General features: G+C 38.6%; 1 protein-coding gene across 6 annotated transcripts in view; it reads left to right on the top strand.

The window, feature by feature from the left end:
• The window catches only part of ASAP1 (ArfGAP with SH3 domain, ankyrin repeat and PH domain 1), a 377838-nt gene that overhangs the window by 279982 nt on the left and 74770 nt on the right, over nucleotides 1-23086 (top strand). For 3 of the 6 annotated variants that reach the window (XM_037802372.1, XM_037802370.1, XM_037802367.1), the window contains exons 11-14: nucleotides 505-591; nucleotides 6022-6030; nucleotides 6852-6952; nucleotides 12198-12267. In XM_037802372.1, the coding sequence (XP_037658300.1) occupies nucleotides 505-591; nucleotides 6022-6030; nucleotides 6852-6952; nucleotides 12198-12267 (267 nt within the window). The remainder of the gene's footprint in view (nucleotides 1-504; nucleotides 592-6021; nucleotides 6031-6851; nucleotides 6953-12197; nucleotides 12268-23086) is intronic. The other 3 variants (XM_037802373.1, XM_037802371.1, XM_037802368.1) reach the window with 1 other exon arrangement.

Here is a 23086-nt window from a genome sequence, read left to right as displayed (position 1 = left end):
TGGTTAATAATGATTAAGTTGCAGGTGATTGAGAAAAAAAGAGTAAAAGACAAATCCAATCCCTTGCCCTAATTTAGTGCTTTGTAAGCTTTCATGTGTGCCTTGGCCCTATGCGTTCCTGGTGATTGTAGGATTCTCTCCTGGCCTGTGTAATCACATCATACTGTTGCCACTATCACTCTTTGGAAAATCAAAAGCAAATGACTTCATTAAATCTTAACTTGTTTAAAATGGTACTTCAGAATTAAGTGTCTAGCCTAGATGTATTATTTAATAAAAAAGCATGTTGCATTATTTGCTCATTTCAAAATTTACTGGTACTTTTGTAAAATGAAAAGATTGTGCCTCTCATATCAAAAATGAGACTGTGCAAAGGCCTTTAATGAGGAAATCAGCTATATAATTGAGTTGTTTGATGAGTGGTACAATTGGATAAAGTAAACTCTGCTTAATTTACAAAAATAAAATTATAAATGATAATAGAAGCAATTTCTTCTTTCATAGATAAAACAGACCCAGGATGAAGAAAAGAAACAGCTAACTGCACTCCGAGACTTAATAAAATCCTCTCTTCAACTTGATCAGAAAGAAGTAGGTGATCTGTTTCCAACCGGGCAGACAGTATAAGCGAGGTGCTTGTGATAGCAAATAAGATATAACTCTGTAGTTAGCATATTGCTTAGTGTAAAATCTGCGTGTTTGAGTTCCTTTTTTATAAAAAAAAACGTTCCCTGCCCCCCAAACTATGACTCCGTGAATCGAGACTTTTCATCCTGACTTTTAAGAAGTGGACTTCAGAAGTTGTATCCTCTCTGGCTGTTGGAAGGATAGGCAATAAAGTGTACATCCCACACTATCCTCTCTTCTCTGCCTTTCTGGACAGCTAGAAGAGAAATGTCTCATTTTGCCATAGAAATACATTCTTTTGATGCAGAATCCTATAAAAGTTTTGCTCACGGTTAAGAAAATTAAGGTGAAATAGTTCCTGGATATTGAAGTGATGCATACCAGGCTTGGTAGATGTTAAGATGGATATAATATAGATTCTTAATTACAAGTATCATTTGTTTATTCAAACACTTAATTAATATGTAATATGTGCCAGCCATTATTCTAGGTCTTAAGAGTACAACATGAAATGAGATTTTGTCTCTTCTGTCAAGGAAGAGAGTCATTATCTAGTAGAGAGTCATCCATGTAAGTAGGTAAAATCAGGCCTAAAGTACTATCAAAGAGGTACATTGAGAGGTGACATGAAGAGGGTGGGGTAGATGAGAGAGAGACCATTCTAGGCAAAAAGAAAAGACCAAAAAAGACTCCAAGGTGGAAATCTGCCTGGCCTATTCAGGGGGCTCAAACGATTAGGGGGAGGGTATGTGGAGGAGGGAGAGATGCAGTTTCCGTGATGAACTCAGACCCAGTTATGGAGGCCCGAAGGTGTATGGACTTCATCCTGAGGGTAAATTAGACAGTAAGCACCACTTGCCAAGTGGGGGAAATCATATTTTGCCTGTTCATATTATGAAAATTATTACAGATTAAAGTTAAGTGATCTCTTAAAATATTTAATGTTTGTTACATTGTCAGTTCCTTATGCTATCACACAACAGTGGCAATCTGTTGTGTGTGTTGTGTGTGTGTTTTTAAATTCCTAAAAATTTCTGAAAGGAGTTCATGAGTTGAGAGCAAAAACAAAGCAAACCCAGGCTAGGAGGCCCCACATGAAGAGCTTTTTCATTTTATACAAAATGCAAGGACCTCAGAGACTTTCTCTCCTGTTGGGTTCCATCCTGCCATTTGTATTTTACCCCAAAGGGCTTCTTAGGGACCTGTCTTTCCCCCCTGTTGGCAAGGGTTGGACCCCTTCAATAAATGTAAGTTGTTTTTTTTTTTTGTTTTTCATTTTTCTTTGTAAAAAGAGAAAAATAAAAAAGCAAACCACCAAAAACTTGAAACCCTCCAGTAGCAGTACTAATGCTTTAAAGCAACCCTGAATGTTCTCTTTACTGAGTGAATATAATAGCCCTCTATTCTTCTGCCTTCTGAAATCCTATTTTTATGTATATATTAGGCATTTAGAAAGTGGGAAGAGCTCATAATCCTTTAATGCTGGGCACCTACCTGCTGAACTGCGGAAGTGCAGTCGTCAGTGGTCGGGAAAATCCGTGTACAGTGAGGCAACGTCTGTTCCCGTGTCGCCCTGAGTTGGCAGCCAGAGTCTGAACCTCTGTGTTCTAGAGCTACTTCTAAATGTCAGAACCCCAGTAGACCTCAGGCTAAAACACTAATAAGCTCTCCTCTTTGAAGACACTGGTCTGCAAATCATAGCAGAATTGGTCTCTTCCTTAAATGATTTCTCAGTGTTAGAGTAATAGGAAGAGCCAAATGGAAGGGGCAAAGGGTGGATTTCTTGTCTAGGGAGACAATTGCAAGATTTTATTCTCACTAGTATGTACCTAACCGTTGCCTACCTTTGTTTTGTCCCATGGTGTTCCTCCTTCCTGTGTGTGGAAGCTTGAAAAAACAACTATTGCAGTCTTTTTTTTGTTTTGCTTAGAGACTGATGCATTCTGCTCATGCCATCTAAGGAACAACTTGCATGTAAGCCCCAGATGTATGTGAAAAAACACACGTAATTTGATTTATTTTAATTCCACCCCAAATTAATGTTTTCATTAACACCATGTCCAGAGTATATTATGAGTAAAAATGATTTTTCACAACATGCTTATTGCATTCTTATACTGTTTATTGTCCCTCATTGCAAAATATGTTTAGAAAGTAATTATTTTTAATGACTTGGGATAAGTATCAGAGTTCTCACCATTTAGTGCTATTTGAGAGGAGTATGGAGTCAGCTACAAAATGACCAGAGAAATTAAAAGCACCCAACATGTGGTTGAAGGGGGGGATGTTTTGGGTTATATGTATGTTGTTGGAATAAATTTTTTTAAAAAATTCATGTGATTGGATAGTCATACACATATGAACCCTATCATAAACCATGGACTATGGTTATACAATTATAAAAATGTTCTTTCTTGCATTATAACAGGTGTACCCACACTAGAGCAAGGTGTTGATGAGAGGGTGTTATATAGGAACTCTGTATTTTATGTGTGATTTTGCTGTAAACCTACGATTTCTCTAAAAGAAAAAAAAAGGCACCCAGGCACCCAGCAAATCATTTAACTTACTTAGGTTCTAACTTGGATGCATTAAAGGAAGCTCCAAGATTTTTGGTTGTAAAGAAGATCCCAGGATTTTTGGTGGGCTCATTTTTAAGTCTTTATTGTCTTTTGACAAATGTTTTATAAATTAATTATTTTAAGCTTTTATAGTATCCCAACCTCCCAAAAGAGCTACTTACTACATAACTATTTTTAGGGTTGAAAATATTTTGAGTCTTTGATGGGTTCTCTTAATAGCCCATTGTAGTATAGTTTGCAAGTTGAGGGCAGATTCTGTGTTGTGCCCATCTCTCTCTTCTTCGCAGTATCTGGCACATTGCCCAGCACCCAGAAGCTACTCGATAAATAAATAGTAAGATGAAATGGAAGGGATCCTTGGTCCACTCCATTCATACCTTACATTAGAAATTTGAAGCTTCTGTAAGAGAGGTTTAGTTTAAATTGGATGCTAAGAACGTTTATGATGAGTACATGATTGCTTGCAGTTTAAAAAGATTTTGAGATTTTACTCTTTAATAATGCGTTTTATATGTTAATAAAATTTTCTAATAAGAAAGTAAGGAGATTTGTTTGTACCACTAATAGAGAATAGGAAACTGAAGTAAAAAGCAATATCATAGTTTCGTTCTGTAGTTTTACATTCCTTGGCTTACATGGTGGAATTTTGCCAAGTTCATAGTTTACATTTAGTTTTATATTTTCATCTGAATCAGTTTCTTGTTTGCGTTTCTCTTTACTGAATATATGTTGATTTCTGTTATGCTATCAAAGGATTCAGGACGTATTTCATTCCTTTAAGTGTTAATGTTAATTCTCCAGAATCTACTTTATAAAAGAAAATCCTCTTTTCATTTATCTGGCATGCTCTGCAAAGTATGTTGAATGCCACTTCTCAACATGAACAAATATTAGTTGGGGGGGCTTTCTGAAGCCATAAAACTCATTAGTAGCTAATTTAGGAATGTTGATGCTAGACTTCTGAAACATATTGATTCCTTCCTGCTCATTTTAATGAAATAGGTTTCTGAAGTCAAAGCCCTAGAGTTCAGTATATTTGTGTATTATAAAGCAAGGCTCAGTCAGTGTCTTTCTTATTCAAACTTTAAAGTTTATTTAGCCTAGTAACAAATATATGTAAGGACTGTCTCAATGGTAAGTTTACAGGATTTACTAGTTTTCATACATTATTAGCATCTGAATCCTTGTTAAAAATAAAAACAAGTACTTTTATGTTAAAACTTAGGCTTATATTTTAAAGACTAGCAAACAGGTTAAAGTTAGAGATAAGTAGTTCTAAAGCATTCAGACAGACCTAGGAATTTTATGTGGGTAGGTGAAGAGAAGTTTAGTTCAATGAAAAGGGTTCTCATTTAATAAGAATTGTCATCCAAGGAGATTGCAGATTTTGCTTTTAATATGTTTATGAGGAAACAGATATGGCAAAGTTCCCCGATTGCAAATCCATAGGTAAGTTTCGTGTAATTCATTGGATTAAAGCAGAAAGATCTATGGATTTCATTTATCCCTGCTTCTTGTTTTGTCCCATGCCTTAGTTCCCTACCACCCAGACCTAATTTTCAGACCTAATTTTTCTTTATCACGATTATGGGTAGATTGCTCTCTCCCTCAAAAAATCCATCTCTATTACTAGAGTTGCTATTGAGTACTGTCATAGGGACAATGGTAGAGGAAGGCTGCTCCTCTGCTGTTTAGTAGAGATCTGCAGTCATAGCTCCATTCGAAAAAGCATGAAGTACCAATCAAGCATGACTCAGTGAGTCAGACGACTAGGGATTCAAAGCTGTGGGCCCTGATTAAAAGTAAACATCTAGGGGAATTTTCCAAGAGATTCCTAGATTCCACTGCATTCCAGACTCCCCATATTATTAAAATTGTTCAATTGGATGTTTCAGCTGGAGGGAATCTGGCAGGTTAGAGCAGAATTTACCAGATTACAAAAATGACAAGAGTTTGTAACCTTTTTAATATGAGTCATCACCCCTGGTGAAGTATAGTGGATCTCTCTCAGTTACCTACACAGAGAGCAGGTAAGTATCCGTCTCAGAGACAGCTTATGTCCTATTTTGTATCTTCAATATCTGCCATGGTTCCTGACTTTGAGGAGGTTTCAGGACATGATTTTGAACTCAGAACTCAGTATGCATAGAATAGCTTTACAGAGGGACACTGTCCTAGAGATTTCCCTTGAGCTGTTACTAGCATTAATTTGTATTCACTGAGCATTTACAATTGACCCAAAAGGATACTGAAGGCAGAAAAAAGCCATACTGCCCTTAAAGATATACTAGAAACAAGCCATAATCAGTGGTTAATTTAGTTTCCTACCTTGTCACTATCACATTTCAGGTGTTGCTTATGAATTGGATGTTTTTATTAAGTCCTCTTAGTTTCAGCAAGCAGACAGACACAAAGAATCTTCCTACAATTTTTGTTTCTTACTAGATTTTCTAAGTAATTCTTCATTCTGGGCTTCACTGAGGTGTCAGTTCCCTGTGCATGTACTTTGAGGTTTGGCATTCAGTTTTATCTTGGTGAATCGTGTACCTCGTGTTCTTCCATTCAGCTATTTTTCTGTCGTCACTCAACGTGACCGGAAATAAAACCTGATAAATGTATAGTTTATTGTTCTACCACCCAAAGTTTATCCTGATTCAAAAGACAAATATGTATGTGCATTTTTGTATTATCTTTGCAGTGATGTTTTCTGTGTATTATTAATAAGTGCTTAAATTATAGGCATAAGACTTTTCAATAAATTAACTATATTTTCAAATGTTTTCTCTGTTGCTTTTGCCCTTCCCGATCGAAGTCTAGGAGAGTAAGTCAATACTTTTTGTGAGAATGTATTTTCCTGCTTATGTATCTAAAGATCTGTATTCTCATTGTACAGTTCCACATTGTTAATTTACTTCTTTCATTTTCACAGTATAATGGCTGTTTACAGCCATGTAGTCTTTAGAAAATATGGTTAAGTGTTAGTGGAGTGGAATGTTAAATCAAGCTTGTTGCATCTATGTTATTGGTTTGGCCCTTGTCACCCTTTTCATCAAATCATACACTTTTCATCACTATAGAATTACTGTTTTAAATTGAAAGAATAGCTTTGTGTATATTCTGCAGAGTACTAGGTAATTATAAAAGAAGAATTTGATGATAATTTTTAATACCGCCTTCAGAAGCAGCACTTGTCCTGTGGGTACTTAGCAGAATGTGTAAGAGAAAAGGTATAGCCTAAGGAAGAATATGTTCAGGTTGCATGAACTTTGTTTTGTGGCTCACTTAGATTTTACCAGTCCTTCCACTGCTTGCCTCTTCTGCTAATGTAAACTGGTTTGAGTCACATAGAAGTCTACCACTGCATTGTGTGTGAAAGCAGAGAAGTAGAACAAGGGCCCTGAACCAGAAATCAGGAGGCTAGACCCCAGGCCCAGCTCTGCCTCTAACTTGCTTTGTGACTTGGACAATTGTTACTTGCCCAGCTTCCTTCTCTATAAAGTAAAGGAAAGGTCCTTATCTGTTATGAAAGTTCTCTAAGTTCCCATAGGCCTGGAGCAATGGACAAAGGCTCAATGGCAAAATATAGTCAAGGATTTGAGAACAGTCTCCAGTTTTGCTCAGTCCGTGGCTTCTCCTTCCCAGGATTCCCAGAGCCGGCAAGGAGGGTACAGCATGCACCAGCTTCAGGGCAACAAGGAGTATGGCAGTGAGAAGAAGGGGTACCTGCTGAAGAAGAGTGATGGGTAGGTATGAACCAGCCCACCATCCCTGGTGTGACTGGCACACCTACTGGGTGCTAGTGACCTAGGAACTTTTTTCAGCCTCTCAAATAGGAAAACACCCTTTAATGTACTGACTTCAGATCTTTAGCACACCGGTTTTCTTTAGGTAAACCTGAGAATTACCCTCCTGTCTTTGGAAAAAAGTAATAAATTTTCTGTGACACCTAAATAGTGCCCATGACACATAACTTGCAATTTTAGGAGGGCTGGTGCTATGTAGAACGTGCAGCAAGCCAAGTGGCTTGCTAACTTCACACTCACCCACCTCTCTGCTTTTCTTCATTGCTGTGTTCTCTGCCTGGAATGCCTGCCTGGCCACTCAAACCCCAACCTTGGGAGTTATCCTTGACTCCTCTCTTTGCTCTTATATCACAATCAGTTTAACAGCCTGCCCTTCCATTTCTACCTTTAAAAATAATACATTCTTGCCGTCAACTCTGTCTCGCCTCTGGTGTGAGCCACCATCATCTCTTTTGGACTATTTTAGCAGCGTCCTAACTGGTTTCTCTGCTTCACTCACTCTTCCCTTTCTCCAGTTTATCCCTACCCAGCAGTCAGAGCTGTCTTTTTAAAAGATGTAAAGTGCATCATGTTACTCCCCAGTTTAAAATGCTCCAGTGGCTTCCCGTGGCATGTAGGATCTCGCCCTTTATTTTCTCTCCAATTTTGTGCCACTTTATCCCCTGCTACTGCCACACCAGCCTTCCTTCTGTTACTTGAACAGATGATTCTCTTCCCAGTAAGTGTATAAGTAAAACCATATTTATTTGCTTTATTAATGGTAATCTTTTTTTAAAAGAAGGTTTCTGGTTTTCTGATTGCTTGTGTATATATGTGCTCCTTGACTTCACCTAAAAGAAAATTTTTTTGTTTTGTTTCAATTGTTGAAATTGCTGATAGGTCTCCTACAAGTGTTTGGGATCATTGTCAGTTGTACTCATTGTTTTACTTATGTGTTCAACAAATATCTTTTTGAGAGTTCTGTTACATGTCAAGCACTGGTCTAGGCTCTGGGGATATAGCATTGAACCAAAGAAAGTCCTTAGTCTTAAAGAGCTTACTCTAATGAGGGAGACAGACAGCAAATAAGTAAATATATGGTAGATCAGATGGAAATGTGTGCCCTGGAGAAAGATGAGCTCAGAGATGCAGGGCATGTGGGGTAAGGGGTGTTCTTGCTATCATGCAGGGTGGTCAGGGAGGACTGCAGTGAGATGACGTTTGAAGGAGGTGAGGGAATGATATATCCAGATACGTGGGGGAGAGAGAATGGCTGGGAGCATGCTTGCAATTGTGATAAATACCCAGAAGTGCAGCCCAGTTGGAGTAGAGTAGGCAAGTGAAGCAGACATAGGAGAGAGGAGTGGGAGGGGCAGGGATCCATATCATGGGGGTGATTTGCAGGCCATTGGAAAGACTAATGCTTTGCTCTAAGTGAAATAGGGAGTCTCTGGATGGTTTTGAGCAAAGAAATGATGCAACCTGACATGTTTTGAAAGGGTTTCTCTGACTACAATACTAAAGGCATGTAAGAGCAGGAGCAGGGAGACCAGGAAGGAGACTGCCGCAGAGACCCAGGTGAGAGAGGGTGGGGTCAGGGGACAGCAGTCGAGATGGTAAGAAGTGGTCAAATTCTGGATGATGAAGGTAGGGCCAACAACAGTATACATTTATTAGGGTTTAAAGATTAAAGACAAGTATCACTAGAATGTAGCTGATCATAGAGAATCAGTAAATGTTGACCGTTAACTGAGTAGACTTACTAAAAAGTAAAAAAAGAAAAGAAATATCAGCAACCAGTATCACAGCTTTAAACTGTGTTCTTTTTTAATGACACAATGAGCTCTTATAGCCCAAACTGCATGGTATCTAGTATACATAAATTATTGATTCCATAGTTTATCATTGCTGGAGAAGTCTCAGGCCAAGCAGTCCATTCTTTTCCCGACCATCCCTTGGACATGTGGGGACCTGTTATACTGCCAACAAAAGGAAGTTAATTTTTTGTTTTGTTGTAGGCAGCCCTGTGCTTTTCTATATCTTTTGAAGTGGAAATATATAAGAACCGTATTTTTTAATACTACTCATCTAAAGTCACTATGATATTCTAGAAATTAGGATTACCTGTTTCTAAGTGAAGTGATTAATGTGTACATGTCCAACAAAGGTCAACAAGGTCTTTTCATAAACATTCAAAGAAATGATCATCAACTGAACATCTGCTGGGTGCCTGCCAGGCACCTCATGCTCATCTTATTTGACCTCTTTTACAGATAGGCTGCTCATTCAAAGAGGTTAAATACTATGACTAAGATCAGACAGCCAGTAAGAATGAGAACCCAAGTTTAAACTTGGGTCTTCCAACTCGATGCCAGTGTGTCTCGCCTTGGTATTCAAAGGGGGCCCCACTGCCGTTGACACCCTAGGGATATGTAGAGCACAGACTGGTGTAAGCTCACACACCTGACTCCTCCATTCTTCCCTCTGGTCTTCCTTCACATGGTCGTGCCATACACACTGAGCACTCCAGTGACCAAGACATTCCGCTGGATGCTGGAAGGGGAAAGGTAAATAAGACCTGGTCCTCACCCTCACCTTGCTTCCAGTCTGTTTGGAAGAGATAAGGAAAAAAGTCATTGCCTCTAGAGTTGGAAAAGAGGTTGGAAGTCAAGGGGCCATCCTCTTAATAATGGCACAGGCAGCAAAGAAATAATGATATTCCAGAGTGGCTTGTGATTGCTTTCTGTGGAGGAGCAAAATGTTGAGATGCTTATACATGAAGACACACTCTTTTGCTAAGGATGACTGCTGATGTGTTGTTTGATTTTCTCCTAAGGATCATTTGCAGCCATAGTTTCCAACCCTGATTTTGGAGCACTTCTTGTTACTTAAAGGACTGTTCTACAGTTTGAAAAACAATTTAAAATTTTAAAAATAATTTTAAAACGTTATGGCCCAAAGGCATTTATCAAGAGGCAAAGGAGCAATTGCTTTATATATAGTTTCTCAAAATAGTCCTTGAAGTTGGTCATTGTCTTCATGTTACAGATGAGTACAGTGAGGCTGATGGGTGTTGGCACTGGGATTGAAGTCCAAGCAATCTAACATCAAAGTTGGCACTCAGTTATACCAGGCCACTTTCTAGTAGAAAGTTCCTTCTCCAGAATTCTGAGATTCTGACATGTTATAACTGGTGATTCTGTATGGCGCTGTCTGTGAAAACCAATGGCAAAAGTCCTTGGTGTGTCCATTCCACGTGTTTACAAAGGCTGGGCGTTGCTGCTGTCAACCTTGCGAGATGACGTCTGAATGTTGTGCCCCTTCCTCTGGTGATTTGGAGGCAATGCTCTAGCAATCTCGATTAACCAGGAGGATTAACACTTTGGGGTTCCTTTCCTGGGCTCATTAGCAGTGCAAGAGAAAAATTTCGGGTTTTTTTTCCAGAATAGACATGTATAAGAAAAACTGATGAATACAGATGTTACTAAATAAAATTAATAAACTGAATAGGGACATTTTCCTCAAGATTGACTAGTTTGATTGTTTATATTAAAAATGTGGTGCTGGTAAAGGATGATACTGGTTTTGGCTTATTGTGTTCGGGCTTCGGTGATGGTGAGATGGGCTGCAGAACTCCTTGCAGAGAGTTTGCTGCGTTAACCAACAGCAGAGGTGTCATTATTTGACAGAAATTAACTCTAATCAAAGATTTTCCTAGTTACTACTTTCAGAAGAAAGTGTGTGATGTAGCTGTAATTTGAGGATGCTTTGTGAATTAGTAGTTCTAAACTACCTCCTGAGAAGACTAACATTTTGAGCATAGTGTGTTCAGTTTTACATTTGATCAGATGGTGTCAAATTCAACCCCTGTGAAACATGCCTTGGAGCAAACTGTGCTTCTAGTAGTTACCCATAAAAGAGGACAATATTAACAGTTTAGAACTGGTTTTAAATTCGTGTTGTAGTGAGTTTCTTACAGGACTTATTTAAGAAGGAAAAGAAATACACAAGTTAATATTATTTTAGATGCCTAGGAAAGCCACAACGGTCTCCTCTATTATCGTTTGTTTCCATGGCAACCAGAAGACCTAAGAAGCCTTCTCCTCAGCTAAAGACTTGCTCTTCCCTGTCCGTTTCTATTTAAGTGACGGAAATGGTCTCGAAGAGTGCATTTGTACCTGCCGCCATGTGCACGTCTGCCACACATGTGGTCTCTTGTCCCTGGAACTTCACAAACAAACCCCTTCCATGCTGAAACCAGTTTTCTTGGACTTTTTCTGTCCTGCAGCATCAAGTCAAATTTTTCTTTGTGTGTATTACTCATAGTACTTTTGAATAGTTTAGCCATAGTTTGCTTTCCATGTGAATCATTAACAGTGTTCTGTCCAGGGCTCCAAGGCTTCATTTGGTTTAAAAGACCCCAAGAGGTGACATACACAAGTTACCACAAATAATGATACATTGCTGAATCATGTACCTTGAGCTACTTTCTCTATATCCTGAGGCATCCACACCCCTGCTCTTCATTGCATGGCAGAACTCTTGAGTTACCTTAACTTTCAAAAATCTATTTTTAATTACAGAAGTAATAAAATAATATAGCACTCTTTTAAAAGAGTCACAGATACGATTAAAAACTCATTATTACCAACCCCCAGTATAAGTTTGGGCCTAATTCCCAGAGCCAAGTAATTTTATTAGAGAGGTATACCTCTTTCCAGACCCCTTTCTGTGCATTTATATGTATGTGTGTGTGTGTGTGTGTACCTATAGAAAACAAAGAATAGTGCCTTAGAAGTTTGAGATTTTTTGAGTTTTTTTTTAAACATTACTAGGTCTTTCCTTTACACCAGCTTTTTTTTTTTAAAACAATAACATGCTTTAGGAATCAGTACGTCAACACATATAGTTACTTCATTCTCTTAAACACCTTCATAGTCTCTATACTATAACTATAATTCATTTATTCATTCTCCTGCTATTAGATTTCTTTTGTTCCTATTTTCAAAAACAGTGCTGTATTCAACATCCTTATACATGCATACTTGTCTGAACTACCTTCCATCTTGGATAATAAAAAGCAACTAGAATTTTCTGTTTTGTGGTGGGATTTTTTAATAAATATTAATATACATAATATTACTTAATTGCATGCTCCAGAGTGAATCAGGTCCTATATCATGTTTGTAATTGACCTGCTCTTTAGGCTCCGGAAAGTATGGCAGAGAAGGAAGTGCGCAGTCAAGAACGGAATTCTGACCATCTCCCATGCCACAGTAAGTGTGTCTTTGGTAATTTACTTTGGTGCATTTGTTATGCTTTTTGTCCACGTAAATTAGAAAGCAAACATGGTGATATAACCAGCTGGAAATTCAGCACTGAAATTCTGCCCAAATATATTTAATGTCTGGATTTGGGTCATATAGTTTGGGATATTCTTTTGCAAAAAATGTGATTTTTGTCTTATCCTGTACTGTCCTGAATTGTTCTATTGCTCCACTAGGACTTTTAGTTTTTCTCCCTCAAATTGAATCAGTTCTTTGATTTTCATAATATTATCTTCTGGGAAATATTGGAAGTTGTTATGGAAAACCTAAAGTTTTCTGAATTGTAAAGGTGACAGATGTCCTTGCATCAAAAGGTAATGTAGGTTTGATTTAAGATTACTTTTCCTTTTGCTACTTCCTAGCTGTCATTGTTTCCTCTTTCTTTTCCCTCTCTGCCTTTTTTGATGCTCCCTCCTGCCTTGTGGAAGAAATGTAGGTGTCCTTATATAGATAGTGGTGAAGATTGTGAACACATAAATATGTGACCATACAGAGAACCATCGATTGTTTACTTAGGATGGAATGTATGGGGTGTGAACAAAACCATCTTAAAAAGAATGGGTTGATGTCAAAACCTCAAGGGCAATATACTGAGTTAAATAAGCCAGACACATATGGACAAATATTGCAGGGTCTCACTGGTAAGAACTAACTATAATATGTAAACTCATAGACATGAAATATAAGGTACCAAGATATAGGATGAGGCTTAGGAATGGGGAGTGGTTGCTTAGTATGAGCAGAATGTTCAACTAGGATGAACTTAAATGTTTGGGAATAAACAGAGGTGTAGGTAGCAAGATGTGAGAATAACTAACAGTGCCAAAGGGCATGTGAATGAGGTGGAAACGGGAAGCTCAGAGTCAAATATGTAACCAAAAGGAAAGTTGGAGGTCAAAAGATGGGAATGTATAAAACTGAATCCTATGGTGGGCAGTATCCATGATTAACTGTACAAATATTAGAAAACTCTTCCATGAACCAGAACAAATGTATGACAGTACAACTAGAAGTTAACAATAGAGGGACATACAGGGAAGAAATATATACCTATTGCAAACTATATACTACAGTTCGTAGTACTTCAACATTCTTTCATAAACAGTAACAAATGTACTATACCAACACTACAAGTCAGTAACTGAGGGGGGTTGTTTAGGAATATGGGAGGATTCGAGTTTCGTTTTCTTTTCCTTTTTTTTTTTTTTTTCCCCCCCCATCTTTCACTTTATTTCTTGCCTGGAGTAATGAAAAGGTTCTAAAAATTGAACAAAAATTAAGTGTGGTGATGGATGCACAGCTGTAAGAGGGTACCAGGGGCAACTGATTGTACACTTTGGATCTTTGGATAATTGTATGGTATCTGAACAATCCCAATAAAAATTAAAAAAAAAAAAAAAAAGGTAATGCAGGAAATAATACGTGTAAAAATTTTCTGTCTTGATGGCAATGAAAGAAATGCACAATAAAACAAATAATTACTGTTTTGCCCTTTTAAAACTAGCAAAAATTTAATTTTAGTTCTTAAAAATGCCAAAATTATAATGCAAAATATATCAAGCAGGAACGGAAATGATAAGATATATCCAGAAGCTTTAAAAAAGTGCATGCAATTTAATCTATTGCCAGCTAGGAGAAGCTCATAGTTAAATTTCAGTATCCATGCCAAGTGGAGTCGTAAAATTATGATAAGCAGTTAATTATTATAACATGATAGTAGAAATGAGGGGTGAACCGTTATTACATTGACAGTTTTTCATTATCACAGCCAAGTTTAGATTTCCTGCTATTGAGGAGAAAAGGAAGAACCACTTATTAACTTCTTCGTGCTGGATGCTTCCTAAAATGCATTTCACTTAATCCTCCCACCAATCGCATGTAGTATTTAGAACCTTCATTTTTATAGATGAAAATACTGAGGTACAGAGAAAGAATCATATTTGGCTGATACTGGCAGAGTCAGAATTCAAACTCGGGTCCACCTAGCATGCCCCCTTCTGTTCTACCTCTCTACCTGCAGAACCCCTTTATCTTATTGTGGGCTCTGAAAGTACATATCAGGTCCTGTTTATCAGTCCTTCTCACATTGTCCTCTTTGGAGCTTGAGCAGTTAAATCCCCTCTGTCCCTTGCCCCCTTCAGAATCCTTGTGGTGATTCCTCAAGAGGTCTTCAGCTTCCGTCACTCAACTCATCTGAGATTTTTAACTATCATGCCACTGTGACTTAGATCAGTTAGTAATTATCACTGAAGATAGCTAATCATTATTCATTTATTCAGCAAACTTCTAGGAGTTTCTACTCTGGCAGGTAGGCTAGGAATCTAGGATACATAGGTAGAAAATGAGATAATTTTGCCTGCTCATGTTTAATTCCATACACAGCAATACCTCAGGAAACTGAAATCCTATGAAAATCTTCTGACTGTAATAAGAACATTAGTTGATACTAATTAAGCCCTTACAATAGCCAGGTTATAGTAAATGCTTTGCATGTTATCAAATTGTTATCAAAGCCTACTAGGTAAATTCTATTATTATTAAGAGAACTTAGGTAACTTGCCTAAATTACACAACTAATAAATGCTGAAGCTGGGATTTCACTCTTAAAGCATTTGTGACTTTGTGGCTTACCTTTGATGAGTCATAATCAGTTAGTTGGTCAAGCAGGGACCCGCTCTACTCATCATGTTTGGTCATTAAAGTACTTGTGGGGCTGTATCATAGATTTCTGGCCACATGATCCAGTATCAGACGTACATAGCATTTGTGGAATACCCACCATGGGCTGGTGGTTGTTGAAGCACATTCCCACAAGCTATTTTTATATAGTCTCTGTGACTATCCCGATTTCATACATGATGAAATGGCCCCCATTCTAGCCCTGCATTTCTTTCTATGGGAATGAAGATTCCCGCCATCTAACTTTGACTTCTCAAAAGCACACCTGTCTTCCTCATCATCATTGTTATGGTGGCCAACATTTTTTGACTGCTTACCTGCGGTAGGCATTCACCAGTAACTTAATGCATTGTAACATTTAATCCTCACAACAACCCTAAGATATAGGTGATATTATCTCCATTACAGACTAGGAAGCTGGGGCTCAGAGAAACTAACTTACCAAGGTTACACAGCTGGCAGATATCGTGGTGGGAATCTGGTACAGGTAATTCAGTGATAGCCAGAAGCAGTAAGTGACTCCGTGAGAGGTGATTCATTTTTACAGTAAAGACGAGATAGACAGCCCTGCACTCTTGTGATAAAACCCTCAGGACGGCCTCTCCCAGGTTACACATCCCATCCTCTTTAGTGACCACAAGGTTGCCCCATCTCTGCTCGAGCTCCGAAGGCACCCAGGGTAGCAACTGACCTTAAAGCCTGCAGCGATTGTAACATGCTCTTCTTCTTTGAGAACCTGTTGTCTTGAGAGGGCTTGCAGCTGCAGCCTTTCGTAAGGTGTGGCTGTAGTGTGTGGTCATTAGGACCAGAACGGTTGCCTGGATGTGACTGTGAGAATACTCATCTTTCCCCTGCCTTTGTGGGCACAATTTTGCCTCTGAAATTGAGTTTCTACCAGAGCAATCCTTCCTGACTTTCACAGCAGTGGGGGCAGGAAGCTGTTGTTTGGGCATCCTAAATCATTAGCCCATCAGAATTCACAGCCATCCATCTTCCAGAAGGTTAATGGACATGCTTCCTCCTTTGCATCCACCTTGGATTTGCTGACTCGGTTGCCTGATTCCTTAAAACCCTGCACTGCCCAGTCTTCATTCAGCTTCCTGAGCCATATCAACCTGATACTGTCTGATTTTATGAGCTGAGCTGTGTCTAAGTGATATAGGAGCAGGGACAAAAACCAGAAAAGCTCCACAGAAAATGTTACGACTTCACTACTGAGGGCATATTCCTCGGGTTAAATATATTTGAGCAAAAATTCCTGACCATTGACTTAGAACCACAGGTTTTTTGTCAGGGATTTGCTTGTGTCCTATAACTGTCTACCTTCTGCTATTCTTCCCTTGGATTCATCTGCCTAAGCACTATTCACTAGGCATTTTGACAAGTTATCTAAAGACCTTATTATATTCTGTTTGCTTTTGTTAAGAATCTCCTGTGGAAAGCAGCACTGTGTTGAGAGATCACGTAGATGATCAAGTGAATCAGGCAGCCTGGGTTCATACGTCAGTGGCACTGCTTACTAGTTATAGGACCTTGGACAATTTACTTAAAAAAAAAGAAAGTTCTCTGCCACCCTTTTTCTTTCCTGCCAAAGCACATTCATTATGTCTAAGCCAACTGTTTCTTTGCATTCTTAAAGCGCTAATTAATAACAACTCTCACATCAGCCATATTGTTTAGTAGCTGAGAGCATGGACTTTGGCATCTGTCAGAGTTGAGTTGGAATCCTACCCTTGCCATTGATTGTGTGACCTTGAGAAAATTGTTTAACTCATAAAGATCATTGTGAGGATTAAATGAGATATCATGCTGTGATACCAAGTTGTCACTTGTGCTGTGTGTGGGCACTCAGCTAATAGTAGCTATTGCTGTTACTGTTACATTATGGATTGTCACAGAGGATGCTGAAATCTGTTGATAAGCAGCAGGCTGTCCTGCTAAAAACATCAGAACTTGTTGGTCCACCTCTCCTGCCCCCAAAGCAGCTCAGCAAAAGAGGGTTCCTCCACTTAATATCAGATTCCTTCCCACTGATTTATGTTTTTCTGTCCCCCACTTTTCATTGGCAGTGTTGTCATCAGAGCACAGACCTAAACTCAGACTTTTTTTGCTCCCATTGTACCACTTGTAATCACATCCGTGCCTCTGCAGAAAGGTCTCTGTAGCCAGTTTTAGCTGGCTTTTCCTGACTTTGCAAACACCTATGATTACTTAGAATCAAGTTGAAAAATCAAAGCCAGCAGTGTCTTGGGAAAATGTGATTCAGTGATTTCTGAAAAAGTGTAAAGAACCTTTGCTTTCAGAAAACTTGGGGCCCCATAACACCTGGCAATTCCTCCTGTCTGAAGGGCCCCAATAAGTGTCCCGATACATTGTTCTTATCAAAGTAATTCAAGAGAGGGCAGTGCCTACGCTTAGATTAATGAGGTGTGGTTTATTGGTTTAACCACCAACAGAAGATCTGTTCTAGGTGCTGCTCATCTCCCCAACTTACTATTCTGGGGAAAAATACATTTCTGTGTACACCTGCAAGATTTGCAGCTCACCTCTAAAAGATTTCATCTAAAAATTCATTGTTTTTCTGTTTTCTGAAAAATTTACTATTTAAAATAATACCGCATTATACTATCAAATTCAATGGGAATCTCTGAATTTGCTATTATGTTAATAGTATTAATGATAATGGCTTCCATTTATGGACCATGTGGTATGTTCTAATCACAGTGTAAGATGCTTTCCTTTCCAAATACAATTCTATCAGCCTTATGACAAATATTTTAGTCTGCCTCAAAACATAAGGATAAAGACATTTCTGTCAAGCCATTAAAACATTATAGTTTTCTGTATCTTTGAATTACTTCCTTTTCCTTTTTTTTAATTAGAAGCATTACTTACATAATAAAATGAATTATAAAAGAAAGTATAAGAATTATAGTTGAATATTTATTATAACTTTCCTGAAAAACCAATGCCAAAAGAACCATGCTTTTCAAAAATCAAGTTTTCAAACCCCCAAAAAGTCTGTGCTCTGTCTACTACATCATCAGGCTTTCCTCAGATGCCAAATTGTTAGGTCTTTGAAAGTATAAAAATAATGGTTCTTCTTTGGAACGAAACGAACTCCTTACCTTGTCATTGACTAGATCACGGTATCTTTGAATAAAAAAGACTTGTAAGTGTTTCCTGGAAAGGAATTGGGACTGGAGAGGTGGGGTGGGAAAGTTTTGGTCATGAAGATGTTACAAGGGTTCCATGAATTTGTATTTGGATCTGAAGACTGATTAAATCATGTCTTACATTTTTCAAATGTTTGCAGATGCTCTTATGATTAACACCGTTAACAATCGTTGCTCTCATAGTCATGTTTTTCTCAATCAACCAACACTAAAAGAACTTAATACCACATGGAAATCCACTAAAAAGATTTGGTGTTTTACTCAAAGGTTGGAAATCCAGCTGGACTAGATCAGGCAGAGCCTCTTTCAGTTATGCATGTGGCCACATGCATGGTGGTGCACTGGCTGGTTTTAAAAGGGGAGATAACCACAGCCTTTGAGTCAACCTGTAATTAAATGCCCATTCAGCTACCTGTTATGTGTACCTTTTGTTAAGCTTCTTAATTTGTACTCCTCATTTATAAAATACAATAGTAATAGTATCAGTCTTTCAGTGTTGTGAGAATTAAATGAGATGATGCATGTAAAGCCTAATTGAGCCCAGACTACAGTAAGTGTTAAGTGTTGAGGTTGTTGTTACTGTTTTAATAGTTATCATCACCTTCACTGAGCAATGAGCAGACTGCCTGGATTTGAATTCCCGCTGACACTGATTCCCTAGTGACAGTTTTCCTATCTAAATAAAATGGAGCTATTAGTAGTACCTAATTCATAGGTTGATTGTGAAGATTAAGTGAGGTCATTGATGATAGGTAATTAGAACAAGATGTGGGAGAGAATTAGTGCTAAGAAGTGTCAGCTATTATTAGTACCACTATTACCTTCTTCTTCCCTAATTGTCAACTACCTCCATTTTAAACTGGTTTATGGGAATTCTTTTGTATTGCTGTTTCCTTTACTGTTCAAAATATTTTATGAAGCATGCTTTGGGAACTTGTCCTCTCATAGAAATCTAATTTCTGTTTGCTAGGGGTTAGCAGCAGCTCTGTCACATTCCACAGAATTTCACTAAAGCAAGAATTTGGTGTATCTCTTCCTGTCTTTGGGCTCTTTGGACCTGTGGACAGTTCTCCGAAGACTTGTTTTTCAGTTCTATCCAGAGCCCCGAAGGTAACATTCCACTTCAGGGGCTTTAAGAGATGCACTACAAGTACACTTAGGAAGCACAGAGAGACCTGTAAAGTGAATTGCACCCTTCCTTAAAATGTTTTTAATAACCTCTCCATGATTTTGCCTCCGTGGCGTTTTGGGCTGTTGTGGACTCTTGCCCTGATTCCATGTCTTTGTCTCTATTGTCACTGCAAGAAGAGAATATTTTCCTTTCCCCCAAGAGGTTAGAAAACAGGACTGTGAATTCTAAGAGGGCACTTTGCAGCCAATTATACCCATGCCCAAACTCCCAAACAAGTTGGAAGAGCTTGGGTAAGTTACAGAAGCCCTTGGAACCTCATTTGTCTCTGATGTAAAATGGGGATAATTGGCTCATTAAAATTTTTCTTGTTTTTCCTTCCTAAGCCAGACACTGGGATGGGTGAGTTAGTGCTTCTTGCCCACCCGGAGCTTGGAATAAACAAAGTGCTCTAAAAGAAATGAGCATATGCTGGGACAGAAAATAAATAGGGCACGTAATTTAGTATGGTCAGGGAAGACTTTTCCAAGCAGGAAACAGTAAAGTTAGGGGAGAAGCCTTCCCAAAAGAGAGAGGATAGTTGTAAAATCCTGAGGCCAGAAACAGTGTCCAAGGGACCCAAGAGAAACCAGTGTGGATAGAAATGATACTACTTTCCTTCCCTCCTTGATGAGGTTTTTGGAGGTTTAAATAAGGCACTCCTTGGAAAGTGAGTCAAAACAAAGAAAAGAGAGGAAATTCAAGAATGAGCTTAGTGTAACTGAGGTCTCAATTAAGCAAAAACAATAAACAGTTGTAGCAGTGTTCATAACCAGTATTATTTTAATTCCTATTTGAATTGCTCCCTCCCCTATCCAAATAATAATTTGCTGTTTTATGTCTCTTCCATCAGTTCAAGTAGTGCCATTTTCCCTTCACCTCGTCAGTCAGCTCCTCACCCTGCTGCTCTTGTGACATGCAACCTTTAAAAAAAGGCCAGAGTTGACTTGCAAATCAATTCAAAATGCAGCCTCAAGACCAAAAGCACTGGTGTTAAATCTTCTCAGTCATGTTCACAGGCAGAAGAAATATAGTTGTTGCAGTACAATGATGTTATGTGGAAGTATAAAATAAGGAGCACTGCTTCCAAAACTGGGGAGATCACTGTGGAAATCTTTGTAGGTATATTAGGGTTCTCCAGACAAAATAGAACCAATAGGAGATTATATATAAAGAGATTTAGTATAAGAGTTGGTTCACATGACCTTTGGGATCAGTAAGTCCAAATTGCTTAGGGCAGGTCTCAAGTTGGGAGCTCAGTGGTGATGTTGAATTTCCCAGAGAAGCCACAAGTTGGGAATTCCAGTAAAGGTGAAGGTGAATTCCACAGGAGAAACTTGCTGACTGAAGTACAGATAGAAATTCTTCTTCCTGACTACTGAAATCCTCAGTGTCTCCCGTTAATGCCTCCAGCTGATTGGACAAGGGGAATCCCCTCATTGCTGAAGGTAGTCAACTAACTAATGATTTAAATCCATAAAATACCCTCACAGTAACAATTAGGCCAGTGCTTGCTTGACCAAACAGCTGAACACCATATAACCTAGCCAAGTTGACATGCAGAATTAACCAGCACAGTAGGCTTCTATTGCATTGCAGTTGCAGAACTGAAGATGTTAACGTTTATTAGAGGGCTTGCCAAATTTGAGTTCTATAAAATATTAAGTATAGAAGTCTATCTAATTCATTCTTGTAAATAGTGCATTCTTTAGACATTTTTCCTATATTTGAATCCTGATGAAAAACTCTTCCCCTTCACTATGTAAATCCTAAGATTTCATAACAGCAACATCAATATGGAGTTCATTTAAGATGAAAATCCCTGTGACTTGCATCTCAGTGAAACCATTATCAGTGATTAAAAGAAACTGCAGTTGGCTCAGTTAATTCAGTGGTTCTCACCCATGACGCACACCCTCAGATTCTGGTTTAATTGGCCTAGAGATAAAGCCAAGCATCAATGTTTTTCACATGCTTCCCAGTTCCTTAGAAAGTTAAACATAGAATTACCATATGACCTGGCAATTCTACTTCTAGTTATATACCAAAACAATTGAAAGCAGGAGCTCGAATAGTTTTTTGTACCCCAGTGTTCATAGTGGCATTGTTCACAATTAGCGAAAAGATGGATGCAACCCAGGTGTCCATCAGGAGATGACTGGATAAACAAAATGTGATATATACACACAAAGGAATATTATTTGGTCATAAAAAGGAATGAACTTTTGGTATGTCCAACAACTTGGATGAACCTTGAAGACGTCATTTTGATTGAACTAAGCCACATGCAAAAGGACAGATACTGTATGATTTTACTTACAAGAAATATCTAGAATAACCAAACACATGGAGATAGAAAGTAGATTCAAGGTTACTGGGACTGAGGGGGAGTTATTGTTTGAGGGGTACAGAGTTTTTGTTTGGGGTGATGAAGAAGTTTTGGTGGTGATAATAGCACAATATTTTGAATATAATATCACTGAATTGCACTCATTAAAGTAGTTTAAATGGGAAATTTTACCACAGTAAAAGTGTTTTAAAAAAAACAACTTCCCAGGTAATTTTAATATTCACTCAGGGTGGAGAATCACTGCGTTTCTCCCTTATTTGTTTGCCAGTGTTACAGAGTTTAGGGAGGGAAGAGACCATGAGGAGAGGGGAGGCGTGGAAATCTGCAGCCAGCTGCAGGGGCATTTGTGAACTGGCTTGGCAACCTCAGTCAGAACTTGGCCAGTTTGAAACCCATTTCTCACCACCTTCTTTATTCTAGTTGTGTAACCTGTTAATATATGAAGCAGTAAAATCAGAGTGTAGCGGGTTGATCTAGGCTTCTTCCAAGTCTTCATATCTCAAGTAGCCAGATAAGCACATGCTGTCACAGGTGGAGTCTAGTTACTGTACCCTTTAAACCTTCTCCTGTGGCTCTTCTGTGTCTGCCTGGAGTCCCCTCACTCCTTTTGCCTGCCCTGTGTCTTCACATTTGCCAAGGTTCGGGCCCCAGGCTCTCTTCTGCTTCCCCTCTCCCACACTGTCCATGGCCTGTCCCCTTTCACTTTACTCTCCTCTGTGATCCTGATGTTAGACACGATCTGCTGGCACCTTAGTGACTTAATGGGTAACTCTCCCAGAGGTGTTCGCATTTTACAAGGAATTTTGCTTTAATGTAGAGGGAAACAGTGAGTACAGCAGAATTGTGTGTATCAACTACATGGATATAGTACCTGGTGTTTATTGAGTACTCACTGCATGCTTGGCGCTTTGCACACACTTGGCAGTACATAGCACTCTTGTGAGATAGTTGTTGTTTCCTCCGTTTTAAAGGAAGAAGTCAGAAAGTCATAGAACCATTAAGTGCCAGAGGTTAATTTGAATCCAAGAAATTGAATTCCAGAGCTTTTGCTGCTTCCCATTTGTAAGAGAAGCACTAGGCACTTGGCATTATTTTCTCTGTTTTATGATGAGAAGACTTGAGAGTGGGAAGGTTTAAGGAACTTGCCCATGGCTCTATTGGTAAACAACTGAGCCTGGACTCAAAGCCAGCTCTGATTGTCTCCGAAATACATGTTTTTCTTTTTCATTCTACCATGCACCTTATAGTATAAATAAGTTCCTTTTCTTTGCATTGCGCCAGACATCTAGAACTAAAGGGAACCTTCAGTTCCCAAAGTGTAAAGTGTAGTGCCTCTAGAGTCGGGTATTTTATAGCAGAATGGGCTTCAAAGAACAGCAAGAATCACAACCTTGT

Source organism: Choloepus didactylus, chromosome 14 (genome assembly GCF_015220235.1).
Source record: "Choloepus didactylus isolate mChoDid1 chromosome 14, mChoDid1.pri, whole genome shotgun sequence".
Lineage (NCBI taxonomy): Eukaryota > Metazoa > Chordata > Mammalia > Pilosa > Megalonychidae > Choloepus > Choloepus didactylus.
Note: the sequence above shows the minus strand (reverse complement) of the source record. Positions and strands in the feature narration are given on the sequence as shown.